Raw genomic sequence first — 23,462 nt, 5'->3', positions numbered from 1 at the left:
AGATCTGAAAGGTATTTTGTACTCCTCTTGTGCTTAACACAAAACCTATTTAGAGAGCTAATGTTGGTTCTAAACATAAAAAGTATTTCATATAATTATCAACTTTTTTTTCATTTAATCCTATTGATGTTTCTCAACAATAATCAAGTAGGAGACAGAAGAAGAGAATTAAAAAGATACTTAGGTTGTTTTAAAATAAACATATCATATTAACTAATTCAATTGACATCTTTAATCTACTCAAATTAGTTAATTAAGTTTATATTAAGGACAAAAAAGATATTATTTAACTTAGTTTTAATGTAGATGGCACATAATTTCATTTTATTAATTAAATTTTTTGAATAAAAATATTAATTAAAATTTTAAAATTTAGGATTGAATATATGTTTAAATCTTGTATTATCCTTGGTTTAAATTTAAATAACTATCAAAAAATTATTAATTCATATTTTACCCCCAAATTACAATCAACAATGTATAGTTGGGTTAAAGGAGGAAGAACTTAGTTTTCCTTAATAAATAATAATAATTAAAAGTGAAATAAAAAGCTACAAATAATTATTTAATTTCATCGAACGGAAGGAACTTGCTTCTTTTCAGACCGGAGCTTGGATGACTTTTTTTTTTTTTTTACCAGCAGAGGTTGGATGATTAAAGCATTGTAAGGGGAAGGGAAAAAAATCATATTTGGTGAAGTGCCTTTAATTGGGTTTATAGTACCACCTTCAATCTTAAATACAAATTTTTATATTTGCAATCGGAGGTAGTATCATATATCAGCTAATTAAATAAAAAATGAAATAGAAAAGCATTTAGATATTAGAATTAAAAACCGCCTGAATCTCTTTATCTCAGACCAATGTGTGTGTATTTTAACCAAAAACCAATCAATTTTTTTTTGCCAAAAACCAAAGACCAATGTACCACCTACCTCCGATACTTAATATAAGAATTTATTTGACTTTTATTTTAGTCCTAATTATAAAACCTCAATCTACTTTGTCTTTTATATTTATCCATTTTTTTCCTCAAACAGTCTTTGTAATAATAATAATTCTAGCCAATATACTTAATTAACAAGAATATTTTAGAAAAGACAATACATATTTATTATAAATAACTAACTTAACTAGTTCTTTAATCTACCCAAATTAGTCATTTAATCTACCACACAAAGTGTACATATGGAAATTTGCCAAAAAGAAAAAGTATACATGCTGAAAGAGAAAGAGAGAATCACAGTGAGTCTTAGGAAAGAAAATAATTATGACTAAGTTCTAATAAAACTTGTCATTGCAAGCTCCTCTTATTATTATTATTAGAACTTTTTTAATAATTATATTATTTATTTGGAACTACGTGGCAATTATGGAGAAGCTAAGAGAGTTGTGCTTGCTTCTCATAGCGAAAACCATTGGCCTTGGAATCATCAGCAGAATAAACAAAAATGCCGTAAAGCTTGTTTTCCCTCTTCAGCTTTTGAGACGCATTGAAGAATCCACCTTCTGGACTTAGCCCTTTATCACTTCCATCAGTTATAAAACTCACCAACACCTTCCCTCCATTATAATTCCTGCTCTGTGTATTGAAGTAACCCATGAATTGAGACACCGTCGTTCCTTTCGCGTACGCGTAGAATTGAAAGTTGACGTAATCTATGAGATTCCCATACTTCTTCCACAACGCCAGATAATGCTCTGAACTTGGGAGGTCGAATGGAGCGATTGAAGCAAACTTGATGACGCCTTTGGATTTTAGGGTTTTGATTAGGCGCCCGATGCATTCGGAGAAGGTGTTTGGATCTGAGTTGAAGTGTTCGTAGTCGATGTCGATTCCGTCGAGGTTGTACTGTTTGATTATGGCTGTGAGTGATGAAACTGCGTTGGACACCCATGAATCAATGGAAGATGGGCTAAAATTGACTGGTTTGTTTCTCACGCTGTCGCCTCCTAGACTTACGGCCACCTGAAACAAATCAAATTCAGTTTCTACATGCTCTGTTTTGTGTGTTCAATGATAGGTTTTGATTTTCATGATCCAATCAGTACTGCTCAAATTAAGCAGAGATACTGAGATCTATCTTTTTTTTTTTCCTTTTATTTTTTTAACCGTGGAACTGAGATCTATCTAAATGGTGAGTTTCTGCAAATCTTACCCAAAGTATTTGGTGTTTGTCCAAAATTAGTTCTCTGTGCAAATTTGTCTGTTCTTATGATTCATGACACCTTTTTTTTTTTTATATATAATTAGAAGGATAGCTAAATGAAGTTATAAGCAGAATCCAGCTGTTAATTTTCACTCATAATGGAGTTTTTATTCCATTGGACTATAAAACAGTTGACTTTATAACACTTGTTCAAAGAGGCAGCATATCCAGTAACTTGTAACTTTAAACAAAACAGCTTTAGTTATCATGGCAATCTCTTATTAAATCCTTAATAGTAGCACTTATTATTTTCAAATTCTGTACAGTATAAGAACCCGCAGATATAATTCAAAAACAAATGAATCACAGTCCGCAATCAATTGAGACATGCATATACTTGATAAAAGAATGAGGGATGTTAGTATATATCCATGAAATTTTTGAAGACAAAAAAGGGGAATTCAAATGAAGCACTTAATTGGCACCTTGACATTGGAATGTTGGGATTTGATGGAAGAAACTTGGGAGGGGCTAAGATTGCCAGAGTCCCAGAAAACGTTGAATATGCCGTTGGTAGGAGAAGGAGAAGCAGAGGAATCATAGTCAATAGTGAAGGAGAGAATGAAGTGAAACTGGACATTTGGGTTGATAGGGACATCAGAGAATTTCACATTCTTAAACTCTGCTCCTATGTATTCTCCAAATATGCGTGAGGGGGATTTCTGTGCTGATCCCCCAAGAAGGAAGAACAAGAACAGAAAAGCTTGAAGGAAGCAGAACTTGGGAGCCTCCATGCCTTTCTTTCAATAATTGAAAGCTGTAGATTTCAGAATAAGATATACAGAGAGATAATATCACCAAAAGTTGTGGATAATAATTAATACCTCACAATAACGCAGCTAGAGGGAGATGTACGGCGTTTGATTTTTCGTTTGCTGTTGAAAAGTAAACGATGGGTATTTCGCCACTATTGTTGAACTTTCCTGTCCAAACTTGGTGGTAATCATCAATACATCAGGCGAGATACCTTGAATATATAAAGTGGGACCTATCCCCTTTAACCACTAATTATGTTTCTCTTCTTTTTTCCTTTTCCTTTTTTAAATGCATTTATTTATTTAAGTTTAAAAATTCACATATTATTTTGGAAAAAATATTAAACTTTATTCCTTGTAATTTATCTTTTAACATTTTGAACTTTATTTGTGATACTACTAACCATCATGACTAATCAAGACCAGGACTATAAATTGTTTATTTATAAACTTTTGTTTAAAATTAAAGAAGTAAGGATCCTTTTTTACCATTTAAAAAATATAACTGTGTTATAACTAAGAAAATTAAGAATTTGCCCTGCATAGGGATAAGCATCGATCTGTTGATAACTTCAGAAAGAAGAAGCGGAAGAAAAACTTGAGAACTTGGAAGCGATAGATGTAATTGGCGCAGAGAGAGATTATGTTGATATAATTAATAACAATACTTCACAATTCACATATCCCAATTGAACCAAAGTTCAGCATTAATGTGTGGAAAATAATCAGCCACCCCACTATTATATCCCTAGAGCTGAGAAACGGGCCCAACCCATCGAGCCGGCCCGTTTAAATCCATTTAAATTGAGGACTGGGCTTGTAATTTAGAGTCTTAAAAAAAAAAACTTAGACTTAAAAAGGCCAGTCATATAAGGCTTAAAAATAAACGAGCTAGCTTTATATGGCTGTAGGCCGGCCCCGTTTAAGCCCACTAAATGTTTTTTTTTCCCTAACCTAAGTTCTTAACATTTTACACACTCTCCCTTTCTAAGTTTCATCTTCAGTCTTTCACTCCTTCTCAGCTTACAACTCATGATATTAAAATAAGTAAAAATATATTCTCTATATTCCAAATCAGATTTCAAATTTGTATTTATTTGAACCAATAGTTATATATTAAAATAAAAAAATATATTCCCCGTATTAAAACAAAAATTTGAATGATTGAACCAACAGATACATATCAATTTGTATATATGTTATAAAATTTTAATAAATAAGTTAACACTTTTTTTATAAATTTTTTACTCTATATTTAAATAGAGTTAGATAAATGAGCTAGACAAAACCAAAGAAGACCATCTTGAACAAAAGCAAACAAAGAATGGCATAGTTAGCAATTTAAAAGTATACTATGGATCAATCCAAAATGCTAAGATATTTCACACTTCCCATGAAATTGTGCAGTAAAGTGATTTTCACAATTAAAGCTGAGAAAAAAAATACTACCCCTGGTCCTGATTATAAGACCTCATTTGTAGACTACAAACGAGATCTTATAATTAGGACTAAAGATAGTTAGTAGACAACATAGAATCAATCCCCAGTGGTTGCTAAGTTAAAACCTCTAAAACAAACTTAATATTGATAATTTTAAATAAACTTATTGGTGGGCAAAAATTCAATTCTAAAAAACAGAAGAAGATGTATTAAATTTCAAAATAACTAAATAGTATTGAGATGAAATCATTGATTTTTTAGAAGTTAAGAAGAGCCTATTACTAGTGAAGTACAATCAAATATTCTTATAATTGATGATAGTGTTTGTCTACTTTTTTTTTTTTTTTAGTGAAAGCGTTTATTTGCTTTCAATGCAACTTTTGATGTTAATGTTATTGACTTGTTATGTTTAATGGATGTTTTATATTTTTTGTATGTTGATGGCTATTTAGATATGATGATCTTTTATATTTATAATTTAATTTTATTCATATTTACATCTTTTATTAATAATTTTATTGGTTTATTTTTATTTTTTTGATAAAATATGTGAGAAATATGAAAAATAATTTTTTTTTTTTAAAAAAAAGGCTAAAAGCTCGCAAGTCAGTCCTGAGTCCATCTACTTAATAACCAGGCTTAGCAAATTTAAGTATGTTTAAAATTTCAACCCTGTAGGATGGGACCGACATGTTTACCCAGTTTTACATATGCCGTTTAATTTGTGAGTCTATGAATAAGAAAACCTAAGCACCAATAATGTCTCCTCTCACATCTCGTGATTATTAAATAAATCCCAAAAAGCAAAGGAAAAGAGAAAGGAAAGATGGATTTTAATATTCATTTGTCTCTGAGCAATAAGTCGTTGATCTATTCATGGAGTCAGAATAAATCTTGATTTTAGAATAAAAAGAAAATTTTTTGGTCAAATTGTCATAATCGCTAACTAGAGTGACCAAGTGGCAAATGACATGGTTAATAAGAGAGGTTCAACAGGTGAGTTAGGAAATATGGCATTGGGATCACAGGGCAGCTCACGTGTTAGACACACAACTAGGGGTGAGCATTCAGTTTTTCGGTTCGATTATCAGGAATAACTAAATTAACCGAATAATTGAATAGAATAAATTTTAAACACCGAATTGAAACTAATTAACTGAACTAATTGAAACCGAATTAACCAAAATATATATGAAAAGTGATTTTAAATTAAAAATAATAATAAAAAATAATTACAACCATTAATTAATAAATATTTTATCATTCAATGTGATTTATTATAATAATATTTATTATAACCATATTTATTAAATATAAATATATTTAAAGAGTTAACATAAACCCACATATATATTTATTATAATAATATTTATTAAATATAAATATATAATATATTTATTTCGATTTTTTGGTTATAATTGAAATTTTTTTCTACTAATTGAACCGAACATCAAAATCGAATTGTTCAGAAAAATAAAAACAGAATATGTAACTGAAATTGAATTTAGTTTGGTTCGATTTTCGTTTACGGTTCGGTTTTGCACACCTCTATGTGTACCCTAGAAGTTGACAGAAAGTTGAGAGAATATACTATAAGGTCATTAGAGGGGTGAGAGAAAGGCAAGTTTTTGGTGATTATTCTCTAACTCCTCTCTCTGGATTTCTTCTAATGGCAGTACTTCTTCTCCCTTCTGTCCTCCCTGGTGAATTATGTTTCTAGGATATTTTATATTTCTGTGACTGATATTTTTGTACCTGGATTTTTCATTGCAAGCTACTCTTATTATTATTAGAACTTTTTAATAATTATATTATTTATTTGGATACATGTGACAATTATGAGAAATTATACTAACAAGATAGAGACAGCACAAACTAAAGCCTTAATTTGGAGAAGCTAAGAGAGCTTGTGCTTGCTTCTCATAGCGAAAACCATTGGCCTTGGAATCATCAGCAGACCAAACAAAAATGCCATAAAGCTTGTTTTCCCTCTTCAGCTTCTGACACGCAGTGAAGAATCCACCTTCTGGACTTAGCCCTAAATCACTTCCATCTGTTATAAAACTCACCAACACCTTCCCTCCTTCATAATTCCTGCTCTGTGTATTGAAGTAATCTATGAACTGAGACACCGTCGTGCCTTTCGGATACGAATAGAACTGAAAATTGACGTAGTCTATGAGATTCCCATACTTCTTCCACAACGCCAAGTAATGATTCTGAACTTGGACGTTGTTGAAGGGAGCGATTGAAGCAAACTTGATGACTCCGTTGGATTTTAGGGTTTTGATTAGGCGCCCGATGCATTCGGAGAAGGTGTTTGGATCTGAGTTGAAGTGTTCGTAGTCGATGTCGATTCCGTCGAGGTTGTACTGTTTGATTATGCCTGTGAGTGATGAAACTGCGTTGGACACCCATGAATGAATGGAAGATGGGCTAAAATTGGCTGGTTTGTTTCTCACGCTGTCGCCTCCTAGACTTACGGCCACCTGAAACAAATCAAATTTCAGTTTCTACATGCTCTGTTTTTGTGTGTTCAATGATAGGTTTTGATTTTCATGATCCAATCAGCACTGCTCAAATTAAGCAGAGATACAGAGATCTATCTTCTTTTTTTTTTTTGACCATGGAACTGAGATCTATCTAAATGGTGAGTTTCTGCAAATCTTACCCAAAGTATTTGTGTTTGTCCAAAATTAGGTCTCTGTGCAAATTTATCTGTTCTTATGATTCATGACACTTTGTTTTTTCAAATTAGAAGGATAGCTAAATGAAGTTATAAGCAGAATAGAGCTGTTAATTTTTCACTTATAATGGAGTTTTTACGCTATAGGACTATAAAACAGTTGACTTTATAACACTTGTTCAAAGAGGCAACATATCTAGTTACTCTTGTAACTTTAAACAAAACAGCTTTAGTTATCATGGCAATCTCTTAATCATTATAAATCCTTAATAGTAGCACTTATTATTTTCAAATTCTGTACAGTATAAGAACCTGCAAATATAATTCAAAAACAAATGAATCATAATTCACAATCAACTGGGTTGACATGTTCTTCAGAAGCTTGATAAAAGAACGAGAGATGTTAGTATATATTCATGAAATTTTTGAAGACAAAAGGGGGAATTCAAATGAAGAACTTAATTGGCACCTTGACATTAGAGTGTTGGGTTTTGATGGAAGAAACTTGGGAGGGGCTAAGATTGCGAGAGTCCCAGAAAACGTTGAATTTGCCGTTCGTGGGAGAAGGAGAAGCAGAGGAATCATAGTCAATGGCGAAGGCGAGAATGAAGTGAAACCGGACATTTGGGTTGATAGGGACATCAGAGAATGTCACATTCTTAAACTCTGCTCCTATGTATTCTTCAAATATGGGTGAGGGGGATTTCTGTGCAGATCCTCCAAGGAGGAAGAACAAGAAGAGAAAAGCTTGAAGGAAGGAGAACTGGGAACCTCCATATCTTTCAATAATTGAAAGCTGTAGATTTCGGAAACTCCTATCAGTAATTATAGGCACAACCTGAGTGCGCCCATATAATATAGATATATATATATATAAATATATGTATATGTGTGTGTATATATATTTAGAGAGGGAGAAGCACCTAAAGTGGTGGATGATAATCAAGAGCCCACGGGACCACACAGCTTCAATGAGGCGTGCGTTTGACTGTTTTATTGGTTAAATTATTAGTTTTGATCTCTATAATTTTATAGTTTTATAGTCTGAGTTTAATAAATAGTTCCTATACTTTGAATAAGTTTTAATTTTCATACATACACTTAAATTCAGATGAAGTTCTTATGAAATTATATCACCACGGCTAGAGTAATAAGAGCATTTGATTTTTCGTTTGTTATTGAAAAGTAAAAGATTGCTATTTAACGACTATCTTTCGACTCCCTTGCCCCAACTTGGTGGTAATCATCAATACAACGGGCGATATATATATATATATATATATATATATATATATGTATATGTATGACCTACCTCCCCTAAGTAGTAATGATGTTCCTGGTCAAAGGAAAAAAAAAGAAGAAGAAGAAATAATGTTCCTCCTTTTCTTTTCTTTATTGTTCAAGTAAAATGTGTATAATTTAAATGTATTAATTTATTTATTTTAAGTTTTAACATTCACATAATACTCTTCCGGTCCTTAATATAAGACCTATTTAACTAATTTGATTAGATTAAAAAAGTTAGACAAGTTAGTTAATTATAAAAAAAGTGACAATTTTTTCTAAAACACCATAATCATCTTTTTAAGATCCCCTCTCCTTATTCTACTTGATTATGGTTGAGGGAGTATCCATGGGGGTAATTTAGAAAAAATTGATAAATATGAAAATAGGTCTTATATTTAGGACCAAAACCAACTAAAAAATTGGGTTCTATATTAAGGACCAGAGGAGTATATATTTTCTTTTGAAAAACAATATATTAAGTTTAACTCCTTCAAATTTATTTTAATGTTCTAGATTGGGGTGAGAAGTGAGGAAGATAGAGACGGAAGAAATCTGTGCAAGTAGCCGAACGAAACTATTCAATAATATTCAACAAACACAGCGATCAAAATAAAGCGTGGACCAAACTCATGAGGAATATGTTCTTTGCAAAGATGCAAAGTATGACTTGTACTTCTTTCTTTATTTCTTTTTTTCAACTTTTCCAGTTGGTAATTGGTATCTGGGGCACTACAAACTACTATGACTAATCCGAATCAGAACTCTAGCTGGTAGTTATATAAAATTTCAAGTTAAAAAAGCAAGCATGCAATTTTATAATTGCCATTTGGAAAAAAATAATAACGCTGTAACTTAGAAAATTGAAGGGATCGATGTCCTTCCTTGTGATGTACTAAACTTTTTAATGTTTTAATACATTTGTCTTATTATTCCTCCGGTCCTAATTATAAGATCCAATTGACTTATTTGAGGAAATTAAGGAAGTAAGTTGAGTTGGTTATTTATAATAAATAAGTGTTGTCATTCCTAAAATATCCTTGCTAATTAAGTATATTGGCTAAAACTATCATTATTAGAAGGATTATCTTGGAAAAAAATACATAAATATAAGAGACAAAATGGATTAGGGTCTTATAATTAGGACCAAATAAAAAGTCAATGGGTCTTATAATAAGGACCGGAGGAGTATAAGAGGGAAAACAACTAAAAATCCAAAAAAATGACTGTTAAATTTAAAAATTTTAAATTAAAAATTATTATAAAAATATGTTGTTATTTTTTTCAAGTAGAATCATCTTTTTTTATAAATATAGTAACTAACTCTGATTTAACATTTTAAAATTTAATAATCATTTTTTTCAGATTTTTTTCAAATATTCAAGGAATTGCCCAAAAAAATCCGTATTGGTGGGAGACGTGGAGAATTGGACGCCCAGAGCCAGTAGAAAAAGACAGAATAATTTTTTTTTTTGTGGTACAAAGACAGAATGAATTGATACTATTGAAGTTTTTAGTTAATTTGGATTCAGTTTGACATAGCAGAATTTCACTTCCCGCAAAGGGATAAGCATTTGTTGATGCGTAGCTTGTCGAGGAAGAGGAAAAAAAGCCTAAGTAAAAGGAACAAAACTTGAAAACTATACAGATGCAATGGGCACAAAAGCATGTAATTGGCACAAAAGCGTTTGTGGGTGTTTGGAAATAAAAAATATTTTTTGACAGATTTTTTGACATATTTATTTTATATATTATAAAATTACGTTTAAAACTATGATTTAGTTTTTACTCAAATACCTTTTTAGAAATTAAAAAAATATTAGCTATTTTTATTAAAAGATTAACGTTGGTTGTTATCGGAAAAGGAAGACATTGTCCTTTTTCTCAACGCTTTTGAAGTAATGTCGGGTTAAATTCTGAATAATTATAACTCTTTAAAAATTTTATTTTAGACGACTGTAACTAGTTAACATCAGTTAACTTTCAAAACATTTCAAAATTTTAGTCAATTCCAAAGCCAAAATAAAATTAAAATTTAAGGATAAAATTATAATAATACCCCTTCTTTTTTAAAAAATAAATATTAATTGTCATCAGAACTTCGTTGGCCGGCGGATTTTTTTTTAAATGTTTCGCAACCTCTAATATAAGTGTTTGTATTTTTTGTGAATTGTCAAATTTTAGTTATAAATTGTTGAATTTTTATTATAAATCGTTGAATTTTACTTGTTCATTCACACTTAAATATTTACATTTAGAGTTGTGAATTCCCTTATATTTGTTGTGAATTGTCAAATTTGGGTTGTAAATCATTGAAGTTTTGTTATAAACATTCGAATTTCACTTCCTTATTCACACCTAAACACTTGTATTTGAGATTGTGAATTCTATTATTTTATTTGTAAATAACCAAATTTTTGTTGTAAATTACTAAAGTTTATTCGTAAATTATTGAATTTCACTCATTCATTTATACTTAGATACTTATATTTGTTTTGCTATACACTACCTTCAATCTTAATTATAAGATCTTGTTTGTAGATTACAAACGAGGTCTTATAATTAGGACTAAAGGTAGTATATATATATATATTTTGCATTATATGACTAAATGATATGATTGGCTTGGTAGCCATATTATTTTTTATATGCTAAGGGATCATAGATTCCAAACTCCCCTTGGCCATCCCTTTTTTTTTCAAAAAAAAAATCATTTGGCCACTAAAGCTCTGACTTTGATGCTTGTCACTTGAGCGCTAGTGGCTAGAGCTCGTTAACAATTAATATTTATTTTTTATAAAAAAATGGAAGAGTATTATTATATTTTATTTTGGTCTAAGGGAGTCAACTGAAAGTTTGAAATGTTTTGGGAACTGATTGATATTAATTAGCTACAATGGTCCTAAAATAAAATCTTCCCTAACTCCTTCGTTGAAATACTTAAAGCTAAAAATGACCCTTAACTCATCAATAATTAATACCATCATGATTTTAAAATTTAAGATGATATTTTAGAGAAATTAACACATTTTTGACAAATCACTAATTTAATTATTTTTTTAATTTACCTAAATTAATTAAATAAATCTTATATTAAAAATAGAAATTAGTATCACACGTCCCAATTGGCAAGGGAGTGCTTGATTTGAAAGGAGCAATTGTTAATTAGCATTATTATTGCATAGGAAAAAATAGTTAGGCATCTTACGCAGGTCCCAATGTCGTATGAGTCTAACAAGTAAAGATATTCTATGAGCGGAAGCAAACCTGAGCCCCAGTAGTACCGTCTGCCTCTCACATGTCGCACATCAAGTATCTCCCACTCGTGATTATTAAACAAACCCCAAAAAGCAGACGAAAGGAGAAAAGGAAGGATGCAATGCCCAATAATATAACTCCTTAGTCATGAATATATTTACGCAGAAACACACACACATATGTATAAGATATATGCATGTAGAAGTAGATACATAATACTATCTATGTTCTTAATTATAAGAGGTAGTTGACTAATTTAAGAAGATTAAAAAATAAGCTAAATTAGTTATTTGTAATAAATAGGTATTATATTTACTAAAATATCTTTGCTAATCAAATGTGTTAGTTAGAACCACCATTATTAGAAAAATTACCTTAGAAACAAATGCATAAATATAAAAAACAAAGTGGATTGGGGTCTTATATTTACAACCAAAATAAAAATCAAACAGGGTCTCATATTAAGGACCAGAGGTAGTAATATTTCTGGTCCTAAATGTAAGACTTATTTGATAATACTACCTCTAGTCCTTAATATGAGACCCTATTTGACTTTTATTTTGGTCCTAAATATAAGACCCCAATTTACTTTGTCTCTCATATTTATACATTTTTTCAAAGTAGTAACCCTTCTAATAATGATAGTTCCAGTCAATATATTTGATTAGCAAGGATATTTTAGGAAAGACAACACTTATTTATGACAAATAACTAACTCAACTCACTTCCTTAATCTCCTCAAATTAGTCAACTGACTCTTATAATTAGGACTAGAGGTAGTATAAATTACAAATAAAATAGGTCTTATTTAGTTATTGAATTGAAAGGGTTTATATATTTAACATAAATATACACACACATATACCCACAGCATAAATTATAAATAAAATAGGCCTTTTATTAAGTATTGAAAAAGTATATAGGTGTCTAACATAAATATACACACATATACTCACAACAAAGCCCTTAGTTTGAAGTCGCTAAAAGGGCTTGTGACTGTTTCTCATAACGAAAACCATTAGCCATGGAATCATCAGCAGACCAAACAAAAATCCCATGAAGCTTTTGTTCACTCTGGAGCCTATGACAAGCTGTGAAGAATCCACCTTCTGGACCTAACCCTCCACTTCCATTACTTATAAAACTCACCAAAACCTGCCCTCCTTCATAGTTCTTCAGCTTAGTGTTGTTATTATATTAGTCATTATAGTTTTGTTGAATTTTGATTTTGATCTCTTTAATTTTAAATTATTGGTTTTGATCTTTATAATTTTATAGTTTTATAGTTTGAATTTAACAAATAGTTCCTATACTTTGAACAAGTTTCAGTTTTGATACATATACTTAAATTCAGATTAAAATTCTTATGAAATTATAGCACCACAGCTGGAGTAATACGTGCATTTGATTTTTCATTTGTTATTGAAAAGTAAAAGATTGCTATTTCATCACTATCTTTCAACTTTCTTGCCCCAGCTTGGTGGTAATCATCAATACAACGGGCGATATATATATATGTGTGTGTGTGTGTGTGTGTGTGTGTGTGTGTGTGTGTGTGTGTGTGTCGTTGGACCTACCTCGTTTAAGGAGTAATAATGTTCCTCCTTTTCTTTTCTTTATTGTTCAAATCAAATGCGTATAATTTAAATGTATTAATTTCTTTATTTTAAGTTTTAACATTCACATAATATATATATATTTTCTTTTGAAAAACAATATATTAAGTTTAAGCCCTTCGAATTTATTTTGACATTTTAGATTGGGGTGAGAAGTGAGGAAGATAGAGATAGAAGAAATTTGTGCAAGTAGCTGAACCAAACAATTCAATAATATTATCTCCGATTCTAATTATAAGATTTTTTTTGTAAGGGTTTTATAATAAAACCAGAGATAGTATTCAACAAATACAGCGATCAAATTAAAGTGTGTGGACCAAACTCATGAGGAATATGTTCTCTGGAAGGACGAAAAGTATGACTTATGCTTCTTTCTTTATTTCTTTATTTCTTTATTTCTTTCTTTTCTTTTTCAACTTTTCCATTTGGTATCCGTGGAACTACTAACTATTATGACTAATCCCAATCAGAACAGTAGCTGGTAGTTATATAAAATTTAAAGTTAAGTTAAAGAAGCAATGCAATTTTATATTAACGTTATAACTTAGAAAATTGAAGGGATCGATGTTCTTCCTCATGATGTACTGAACTTTATAATATTTTAATACATTTGTCTTATCATAAAGAGGGAAAACAACTACCATTCATCGATCATTATTCAAGGAATTGTCCTCCAAAAAAAAAAATCAATATTGGTGGGAGACATGGAGAATTAGAGGCCTAGTAGTAGTCAGTAGCAAAAGACAGAATGAATTGATATTTATTGAAGTTTTAGCTAATTTGGGTTTAGTGTGAAATGACAGAATTTCACGTCCTGGAGAGGGATAAGCATCTGTTCATACGTACCTTAACGAGGAAGAAGAAGAAGAAAGCCTAAAAGAAGCAAAACTTGAGAACTGGGAAGCTACAGATGTAATTGGCACAAAATGTTAGACATGATAGAGAACAATATTAGCTATTTTCGTTAAAAGACTAACGTTGGTTGTTAACGGAAAAGGAAGGAATTGTTCATTTTTTAACACTTTTGAAGTAATGTTGAGTTAGGGAGAAAAAATTTCTAAATAATCATAATTTCTTTGTGAAATACTTAAAGCCAAAAGTGATCTTAACTCATCAATAATTAATAATATCATGATTTAAGAGGATATTTTAAAGAAATTACGCATATTTTTGACAAGTTAATAATTTAATTATTTTTATTAATTTTCCTAACTTAATTAACCAGATTTTATATTAGAGATAGAAACCAGTATTAGTATTATTACACATGTTCCAATTGGCAAGGAAGAGCTTGATTTGAAAGGAGCGCGGTTGTTAGCATTATTGTATGTAAAATAGTTAGGCATCTCATCACGCAGATCCCAATGTTGCATAAGTCTAATAAATAAAGATATTCTATGAATGGAACCAAACCTAAGCACCAATAATATTGTCTTCCTCTCACATGTCGCACATCAAATATCTCCCACTCGTGATTATTAAACAAATCCCAAAAAGCAGACGAAAGGAGAAAAGGAAGGATCCAACGCCCAATAATATAACTCCTTAATCATAAATATATTTGCGCAGACACACACACATGTATAAGATATAAACATGTAGCAGTGGATACATAATACTACCTCCTTTCTTAATTATAAAAACTAATTGACTAATTTGAGAAGAATAAAAAAATAAATTAAGTTAGTTATTTGTAATAAATAGGTGTTGTATTTACTAAAATATCCTCGCTAATCAAGTGTGTTGGCTAGAACTACCATTATTAGAAAGACTATCTTGGGAACAAATGTATAAATATTAGGGATAAAATGGATTGGGATCTTATATTTATGACCAAAATAAAAGTCAAATAAGGTCTTATATTAAGGATCAGAAGTAGTAGTATTTCTGGTCCTAAATGTAAGACTTATTTGATAATATAAATTACATATAAAATAGGCCTTATATTAGTTATTGAATTGAATGGGTTTATATATTTAACATAAATATATACACACATATACCCACAACATAAATTATACTCCCTCTGTTCCTTATTATAAGAGACATTTAATGCTTATGGCATGTTTCTATATATCATAGATACTTAAAAGTTGTCTCTACTTTTTTGTGTTGATTTCCTATTTTATCCATATTTATTGTCTTCAACCCACGCTCTCTCTCCCTCTCACTTCTCTTTCTTTTAATAATTTATTTGTTCTCTCTCATGCTTTCTCTCCTTATTAATGAGGGTATTTTTGAAAAAAAAAATTATAGTTTTTACACATTGATTGTTCTTAACTAATTTTAACTGTTTTTTTTATCAACATAATTCGGTTATTCGTCTCTTATAATAAAGAACAGTAAATAAAATAGGCCTTTTATTACGGAAAATGTATATATGTGTTTAACATAAATATACACACATAAACTCACAAAAAAGCCCTTAGTTTGAAGTCGCTAAAAGGGCTTGTGACTGTTTCTCATAACGAAAACCATTAGCCATGGAATCATCAGCAGACCAAACAAAAATCCCATGAAGCTTTTGTTCACTCTTGAGCCTATGACAAGCTGTGAAGAATCCACCTTCTGGACTTAACCCTCCACTTCCATTACTTATAAAACTCACCAAAACCTTCCCTCCTTCATAGTTCTTGCTCTGTGTGTTGAAGTAATCAATGAACTGAGACACGCTCGTTCCTTTGTCATACGCATAGAATTGAAAGTTGACGTAGTCTATGAGGTTCCCATACTTGTTCCATAGTGCTTTGTAATGGCTCTGAACTTGGGGGTCGTCGTATGGAGCGATGGAAGCGAACTTGATGACGCCATTGTTCTTTAGGGTTTTGATTAGGCGTCCGATGCACTCAGAGAAAGTGTTTGGATCTGATTTGAAATGTTCGTAGTCGATGTCGATCCCATCTAGGTTGTACTGTTTGATTATGTTTGCGAGTGATGAAACTGCGTTAGAGACCCATGAATCAATGGAAGATGGGCTAAAAATGGCTGGTTTGTTTCCCACGCTGTCGCCTCCTAGACTAACCGCTACCTGAAACAATCAAATTTCAGTCTGCATATGCTCTGTTTTTGCGTGTTCAATGATAGGTTTTGATTTCCACTCAATATAGGTTGATCCAACCAGCGTCCAAATTACTCGGAGATCGTAAGATCTTTCTAAATGATGGATTTTTTCAAATGCTTACACATGTAAAGTATCTGCTTGTCTAAAATTAGGACTCTTTCCGTTGCAAATTTGTTTATCCATAAAGTATTAGCAGGATGAAATTTGCGAACTCCCAGTCATTAAAAACGCTTTCATTAGTCACCATAGCAATCTACATAATCATGGTTAGTCCATAACAGTGGAAATTATTTTCAAGATTTTGTACAATATAAGAACCCACGGATATAATTTAAAAAAAAAAAAAGTGAATCACAATTCACAATCAATTGGGACGACATGTTCTTCATAAGCTTGATAAAAGAACGAGAGGTATTAGTATCTATTCATGAAATTTTTGAAGACAAAAAAGAGAATTCACATGAAGCACTTAATTGGCACCTTAACATTGGAGTGTTGGGTTTTGATGGAAGAAACTTGGGAGGGGCTAAGATTGCGAGAGTCCCAGAAAACGTTGAATTTGCCGTTGGTGGGAGAAGGAGAAGCAGAGGAATCATAGTCAATGGCGAAGGAGAGAATGAAGTGAAACCGGACATTTGGGTTGATGGGGACATCAGAGAATTTCACATTCTTAAACTTTGCTCCTATGTATTCTCCAAATATGCGTGAGGGGGATTTCTGTGCAGATCCCCCAAGAAGGAAGAACAAGAATAGAAAAGCTTGAAGGAAGCAGAGCTTGGGAATCTCCATGCCTTTCTTTCAATAATTGAAAGCTGTAGATTTCAGAATAAGATATATAGAGAGATCAATATCACCAAAAGTTGTGGATAATTAATACCCCACAATACCGCAGCTAGAGGGAGATGTACGGCGTTTGATTTTCTTTTGTTGTTGAAATGTAAAAGATGGATATTTCGCCACTATTGTTGAACTTTCCTGGCCAACCTGGTGGTAATCATCAATACAACAGGCGACGTATGTTATATATATAAAGTTGGACGTACCCCCTTTACCACTAATTATGTTTCTCTTCTTTTTCCTTTTTCTTTTTTAAATGTATTTATTTATTTAAGTTTTAACATTCACATTTTTTTAATTTTTTTGAAAAAATATTAAACTTTAGTCCTTTAAATTTATCTTTAACATTTTGAACTTTATTTGTGACACTACTAACCATCATGACCAATCAAGACCAGGACTATAAATTCTTTATTTGTAAACTTTTGCTTAAAATTAAAGAAGTAAGGATCTTTTTTTACCATTTGAAAAATATAACTGCGTTATAACCAAGAAAATTAAGAAATTGCCCTGCACAGGGATAAGCATCGATCTGTTGACACCTTCAGAAAGAAGAAGCGGAAGAAAAACAGAGCTTGAAGGAAGAAAAACTTGAGAACTTGGAAGCCATAGATGTAATTGGCACAAAGGGAGATTATGTTGATATAATTAATAATCAATGCTTCACAATTCACATATTCCAATTGGACCAAAGGTCAGCATTATTGTGTACAAAATAATCAGCCACCCCACTATCATATCCCATTTAATTTGTGAGTCTGTGAATAAGACAACCTAAGCACCACTAATGTTTGCCTCTCACCACGTCTCGTGGTTATTAAATAAATCCCAAAAAGCAAAGGAAAAGACAAAGGAAAGATGGATTTTAATATTCATTTGTCTCTGACCAGTAAGTCGTTGATTTATTAATGGAGTCAGAATAAATCTCGATTTTAGAATCAAAAGAAAAAAAACTTTGGTCAAGTTGTCATAATCGCTGACCAGAATGACCAAGTGGCAAATGACGTGGTTAATGAGAGAGGTTCAACGGGTGAGTCAGCAAATATGGCCTTGGATCACGGCGCAGCTCATGTGTTAGACACGCAGCGTAGAAGTTGAAGGAAAGTTGAGAGAATATATTATAAGGTCCTTAGAAGGGTGAGAGAAAGGCAGGTTTTTGGTGATTATTCTCTAACTCCTCCCTCTGGATTTCTTCTTCTGGCAGTACTTCTTCTTCCTTCTGTCCTCTCGGTGAATTCTGTTTCTAGGATCTTTTATATTTCTGTGACTAATATTTCTATATCTGGATTGTTCGTTTGTAGACCTTCATATACATCCAATATTAATAATATATTCAGATTTCTGGTCCATTATTTGTTATTGCCATTTACTTTACTGTTGAGTTATTAGAACATAAAATATTTTGGTGCTCTCATTGAGAATGGAGCTCCAGAACTATACCATGGCGGAGGGAACAGGGTTTAAAGATCTATAGGCTGAGATGAAGAAAATGACTGAATATGTGGGTTAAATGGAGGCTGCCATACGGGAACGAATGGATGGGCTCAAATCACAGACGAAACAACGCTTCCATAGATTAGAGTATGCCTTGGAAGTTCTACTGAGAGCTTTGAACCTACATTTTGATAACTTGGAAGCTGCCATTGAATCTCTGGGTTGAACCATCCCGTCTTCCCATCAAGAGCGAGGGGCAGAAGGATCAGGCTGGTGTAGTTCATTAGAGTCACTGAAGCACATTAAGCTAGATTTTTTGAAATTTAGCAGCACGGATCCCACCACATGCATATTCAAAGCAGAATAGTACTTTGCTTACTATTAAACCCTAAATTTTCAGCAGGTGATCATTACATTCATCAATTTTGAAGGGGACATCATTCCTTGGTTTCAGATGTTACAAAAAATGAAGGTGATCATGGATTGGAATTTGTTGCCAAGGGCAATAAAGGATGAGTTCGGCCCCTCACCTTATGATCAACCCAGGGTTCAATTGTTCAAATTAATGCAAATATATTCAAGGGAAGAACATTGCTGAGAATTTCTAGCATTGGCTAATAGAACAGAAGGGGTGTCCGAGGAAGCACTTCTGGACTGTTTCACAGGAGGACTCAAACTTGAGATGAGATGTTATGTGGTGACCCAAAAACCTAGTAACCTTCTAAGCGCCACAAAGCTCACCAAAATTTTTGATGTGAAGGTTGGCCCATACCCGGGATCTTCCAAACCGATAGGCCCAAGTTGGAATATAAGCGAAGTAATGAGTAAGGGATTTGAAAGTACCACTACTCTTTTATCTGGGGTAAACTCAACCTTAAAATCATCTCTGCCGCCTTTGTTGCCTGCACCTACTTCCAAACCTTTGGCTCTAGTGAAAAAAATGACATCTGTTGACATGTTGGTATAGAGGGAGAAAGGGTTGTGCTACACCTATGATGAAAAATTCTCTCCCATACATCACTGTACAAACCGACAATGTATGATTCTTGACTATGACGAAGGGGATGAATTAACAAGAACCGAGGCAAATCCATTGGAAGGGGAAGTGAACAATTTATCACCTCTCTTTACAACCATATCAGGGTTAACAGGGCAAGGCGACAATTTGGTTTGAGGGATCCATCAATGGCACAATTGTACAAATTATGCTGGATGGGGGTAGTTCAGATAGTTTTATACATCCCCGCATATCTTGGCATCTATCCCTACAGGTTAAAACAGTGAAAAACATTTAAAGTGATGATTAGCGATGGCTATGTGATGAAAGGTGAAGGGGTCATTAGAGACTTGCGGTTACAGAAACAGGGCCACACCTTAGGTATGCCAGCTTATGTACTACCCATTGTAGGTTTGGATGGGGTAATAGGAGCTTCATGGCTAGCTACCTTAGGGCCCTATATAGCTGATTGCACTATTGGTTAGGCGAAGATTAAGTTCTTTAATGATGGCAAATTCATCACGTTTCTGGGACTTGCTCACCCCTACATTAACCAAGCAGAGCTACACCAATTACAACGATTGGTAAATATTGAAAGTCTTTAAGAAGCCCAAGGGACAACCACTACCACGAGATCATAAACACCAGATTTGTCTAGAACTAGGAACCAGGTTAGCAAAAGTTTGACCATTATCCAAGTCAAAAAGCTCAACGTCCCCTCTTAACCCAATGCAAAATCCCTTCAGAATACTTAAAGAGTCCAATATGCCCAACAATATAACCCATTTATCATAACTAGATTTATGCAGAGAAAGGTACATGTACGTACACACACACATATTAATACAAACACAGATGTAAGATATAGCTAATGTACTTCTCCGGTCCTAATTATAAGACCCAATTGACTTATTTAAGGAGATTAAGGAAGTAAGTTAAGTTGGTTATTTATAATAAATAAGTGTTGTTATTCCTAAAATATCCTTGCTAATTAAGTATATTGACTAAAACTATCATTATTAGAAGGATTATCTTGGAAAAAAATGCATAAATATAAGAGAGAAAATGGATTGGGTCTTATAATTAGGACCAAATAAAAAGTCAAATTGGGTCTTATAATAAGGACCGGAGGAGTAGCAGCAGATACATAATACGCATGATAAATATAGATACACAAAACAAAGCCCTTAGTTTGAAGTCGCTAAAAGGGATTGTGACTGTTTCTCATAACGAAAACCATTAGCCATGGAATCATCAGCAGACCAAACAAAAATCCCATGAAGCTTTTGTTCGCTCTTAAGCCTCTGACAAGCTGTGAAGAATCCACCTCCTGGAGTTAACCCTCCACTTTCATTACTTATAAAACTCACCAAAACCTTCCCTCCTTCGTAATTCTTGCTCTGTGTGTTAAAGTGATCAATGAACTGAGACACGCTCGTTCCTTTATCATACGCATAGAATTGGAAGTTGACGTAATCTATGAGGTTCCCATACTTGTTCCATAACGCCTTGTAATGGCTCTGAACTTGGGGATCGTCGTATGGAGCGATGGAAGCGAACTTGATGACTCCGTTGGATTTTAGGGCTTTTATTAGGCGCCCGATGCATTCGGAGAAGGTGTTTGGATCTGAGTTGAAGTGTTCGTAGTCGATGTCGATTCCGTCGAGGTTGTACTGTTTGATTATGGTTGTGAGTGATGAAACTGCGTTGGACACCCATGAATCAATGGAAGATGGGCTAAATTTGGCTGGTTTGTTTCCCACGCTGTCGCCTCCTAGACTTACGGCCACCTGAAACAAATCAAATTTCAGTTTCTACATGCTCTGTTTTTGTGTGTTCAATGATAGGTTTTTGTTTTCATGATCCAATCAGTACTGCTCAAATTAAGCGGAGATACTGAGATCTATCTTTTTTTTCTTTTTCTTGGACCATGGAACTGAGATCTCTCTAAATGGTGAGTTTCTGCAAATCTCACCCAAAGTATTTGGGTTTGTCCAAAGTTAGCTCTCTGTGCAAATTTGTCTGTTCTTGTGATTCATGACAGCTTTTTTTTAAAAAAATAATTAGAAGGATAGCTAAATGAAGCTATAAGCATAATCGAGCTGGTAATGTTTCACTCATAATGGAGTTTTTATGCTATTGGACTATAAAATAGTTGACTTTAGAACACATGTTCAAAGAGGCAACATATCCAGTTGCTCTTGTAAATTCAAACAAAATAACCTTAGTTATCATGGCAATCTCTTAATCATTATAAATCCTTAATAATAGCACTTGTTATTTTCAAATTCTGTACAGTATGAGAACCCACAGATATAATTAAAAAACAAATGAATCACGGTTCGCAATCAATTGAGACATGTATATACGCCTCCGATCCTAAATACAAAACCCTTATACACAATAGTATAAGGGTCTTATATTTAGGATTGGAGGAATATTTGATATAAGAATGAGAGATGTTAGTATATATTCATGAAATTTTTGAAGACAAAAAGGGGAATTCAAATGAAGAACTCAATTGGCACCTTGACATTAGAGTGTTGGGTTTTGATGGAAGAAACTTGGGAGGGGCTAAGATTGCGAGAGTCCCAGAAAACGTTGAATTTGCCGTTGGTGGGAGAAGGAGAAGCAGAGGTATCATAGTCAATGGCGAAGGAGAGAATGAAGTGAAACCGGACATTTGGGTTGATAGGGACATCAGAGAATGTCACATTCTTAAACTCTGCTCCTATGTATTCTTCAAATATGGGTGAGGGGGATTTCTGTGCAGATCCTCCAAGGAGGAAGAACAAGAAGAGAAAAGCTTGAAGGAAGGAGAACTTGGGAACCTCCATATCTTTCAATAATTGAAAGCTGTAGATTTCGGAAACTCCTATCAGTAATTATAGGCACAACCTGAGTGCGCCCATATAATATAGATATATATATATATATATAAATATATGTATATGTGTGTGTATATATATATTTAGAGAGGGAGAAGCACCTAAAGTGGTGGATGATAATCAAGAGCCCACGGGACCACACAGCTTCAATGAGGCGTGCGTTTGACTGTTTTATTGGTTAAATTATTAGTTTTGATCTCTATAATTTTATAGTTTTATAGTCTGAGTTTAATAAATAGTTCCTATACTTTGAATAAGTTTTAATTTTCATACATACACTTAAATTCAGATGAAGTTCTTATGAAATTATATCACCACGGCGAGAGTAATAAGTGCATTTGATTTTTCATTTGTTATTGAAAAGCAAAATATTGCTATTTCAGCACAATCTTTCAACTTTCTTGCCCCAACTTGGTGGTAATCATCAATATAAGGGTCGATATATGTGTGTGCGTGCGCGCGCGTGTATATATATATATATATATATATATGTATGTATGTATGTATATGACCTACCTCCTTTAAGTAGTGATGATGTTCCTGGTCAAAAAGAAGTATTAATAATGTTCCTCCTTTTCTTTTCTTTTCTTTATTGTTCAAATCAAATGTGTATAATTTAAACGTATTAATTTCTCTATTTTAAGTTTTGAAATTCACATAATATTCCTCCTGTCTTAAATATAATACCCTTATACAAGTGTGTATAAGGGTATTATATTTAGGACCGGAGGAGTATATATTTTGTTTTGAAAAACAACATATTAAGTCTAAGTCCTTTGAATTTATTTTAATATTTTAGACTGGGGTGAGAAGTGAGGAAGATAGAGATAGAAGAAATCTGTGCAAGTAGTGGAACCGAACTATTCAATAATATTCAACAAATACAGCGATCAAATTAAAGAGTGTGGACCAAACACGTGAGGAATATGTTACCTGGAAGTAAGGGTGGAAATAGGCCAGGCGGCCTGTCAGGGGCCTGTTAAAAAATAAATCCAGG

At 32.6% G+C, this 23,462-nt stretch overlaps 2 protein-coding genes across 3 annotated transcripts; both read right to left on the bottom strand.

The window, feature by feature from the left end:
* Nucleotides 1–1,380: 1,380 nt before the first annotated feature.
* LOC114734983 (chitinase 2) lies at nucleotides 1,381–22,506 on the bottom strand. Its single transcript, XM_028922635.1, has 3 exons — nucleotides 22,106–22,506; nucleotides 20,954–21,367; nucleotides 1,381–1,557 (listed from the first exon to the last, which is right to left on the bottom strand). Exons 1-3 carry the CDS (start codon nucleotides 22,412–22,414, stop codon nucleotides 1,381–1,383), a joined length of 900 nt encoding a protein of 299 aa, XP_028778468.1. The 5' UTR covers nucleotides 22,415–22,506.
* Nucleotides 12,571–17,137, bottom strand: LOC114734985 (chitinase 2-like). Of its 2 annotated transcripts, XM_028922637.1 has the most exons (3): nucleotides 16,790–17,137; nucleotides 15,863–16,276; nucleotides 12,571–12,787 (listed from the first exon to the last, which is right to left on the bottom strand). In XM_028922637.1, the coding sequence occupies exons 1-3, from the start codon at nucleotides 17,096–17,098 to the stop codon at nucleotides 12,599–12,601; spliced, it is 912 nt and encodes a 303-aa protein (XP_028778470.1). In that variant the 5' UTR covers nucleotides 17,099–17,137; the 3' UTR covers nucleotides 12,571–12,598. The 2 variants fall into 2 exon arrangements, with proteins under 2 accessions (XP_028778470.1, XP_028778469.1); XM_028922636.1 differs by lacking the exon at nucleotides 12,571–12,787 and having other exon boundaries at nucleotides 15,592–16,276.
* Nucleotides 22,507–23,462: the final 956 nt, after the last annotated feature.

Source organism: Neltuma alba, unplaced genomic scaffold (genome assembly GCF_004799145.2).
Source record: "Neltuma alba isolate B1F8T4 unplaced genomic scaffold, ASM479914v2 tig00013166_pilon, whole genome shotgun sequence".
NCBI lineage: Eukaryota > Viridiplantae > Streptophyta > Magnoliopsida > Fabales > Fabaceae > Neltuma > Neltuma alba.
This window is presented reverse-complemented; position numbering and strand designations above follow the sequence as displayed.

Excerpts from the sequence above, each read along its gene's own strand:
- LOC114734985 (XM_028922637.1), bottom strand. The coding sequence starts at position 17,098 with ATGGAGATTCCCAAGCTCTGCTTCCTTCAAGCTTTTCTATTCTTGTTC. Across the intron at positions 16,277-16,789 it reads CCCAACACTCCAATGTTAAG|GTAGCGGTTAGTCTAGGAGG; the intron begins GTGCCAATTAAG and ends TGATTGTTTCAG. Across the intron at positions 12,788-15,862 it reads AGAACTATGAAGGAGGGAAG|GTTTTGGTGAGTTTTATAAG; the intron begins GTTTTGGTGAGT and ends GAAGGAGGGCAG.
- LOC114734983 (XM_028922635.1), bottom strand. The coding sequence starts at position 22,414 with ATGGAGGTTCCCAAGTTCTCCTTCCTTCAAGCTTTTCTCTTCTTGTTC. Across the intron at positions 21,368-22,105 it reads CCCAACACTCTAATGTCAAG|GTGGCCGTAAGTCTAGGAGG; the intron begins GTGCCAATTGAG and ends GATTTGTTTCAG. Across the intron at positions 1,558-20,953 it reads AGAATTACGAAGGAGGGAAG|GTGTTGGTGAGTTTTATAAC; the intron begins GTTTTGGTGAGT and ends AATGGAGGGAAG.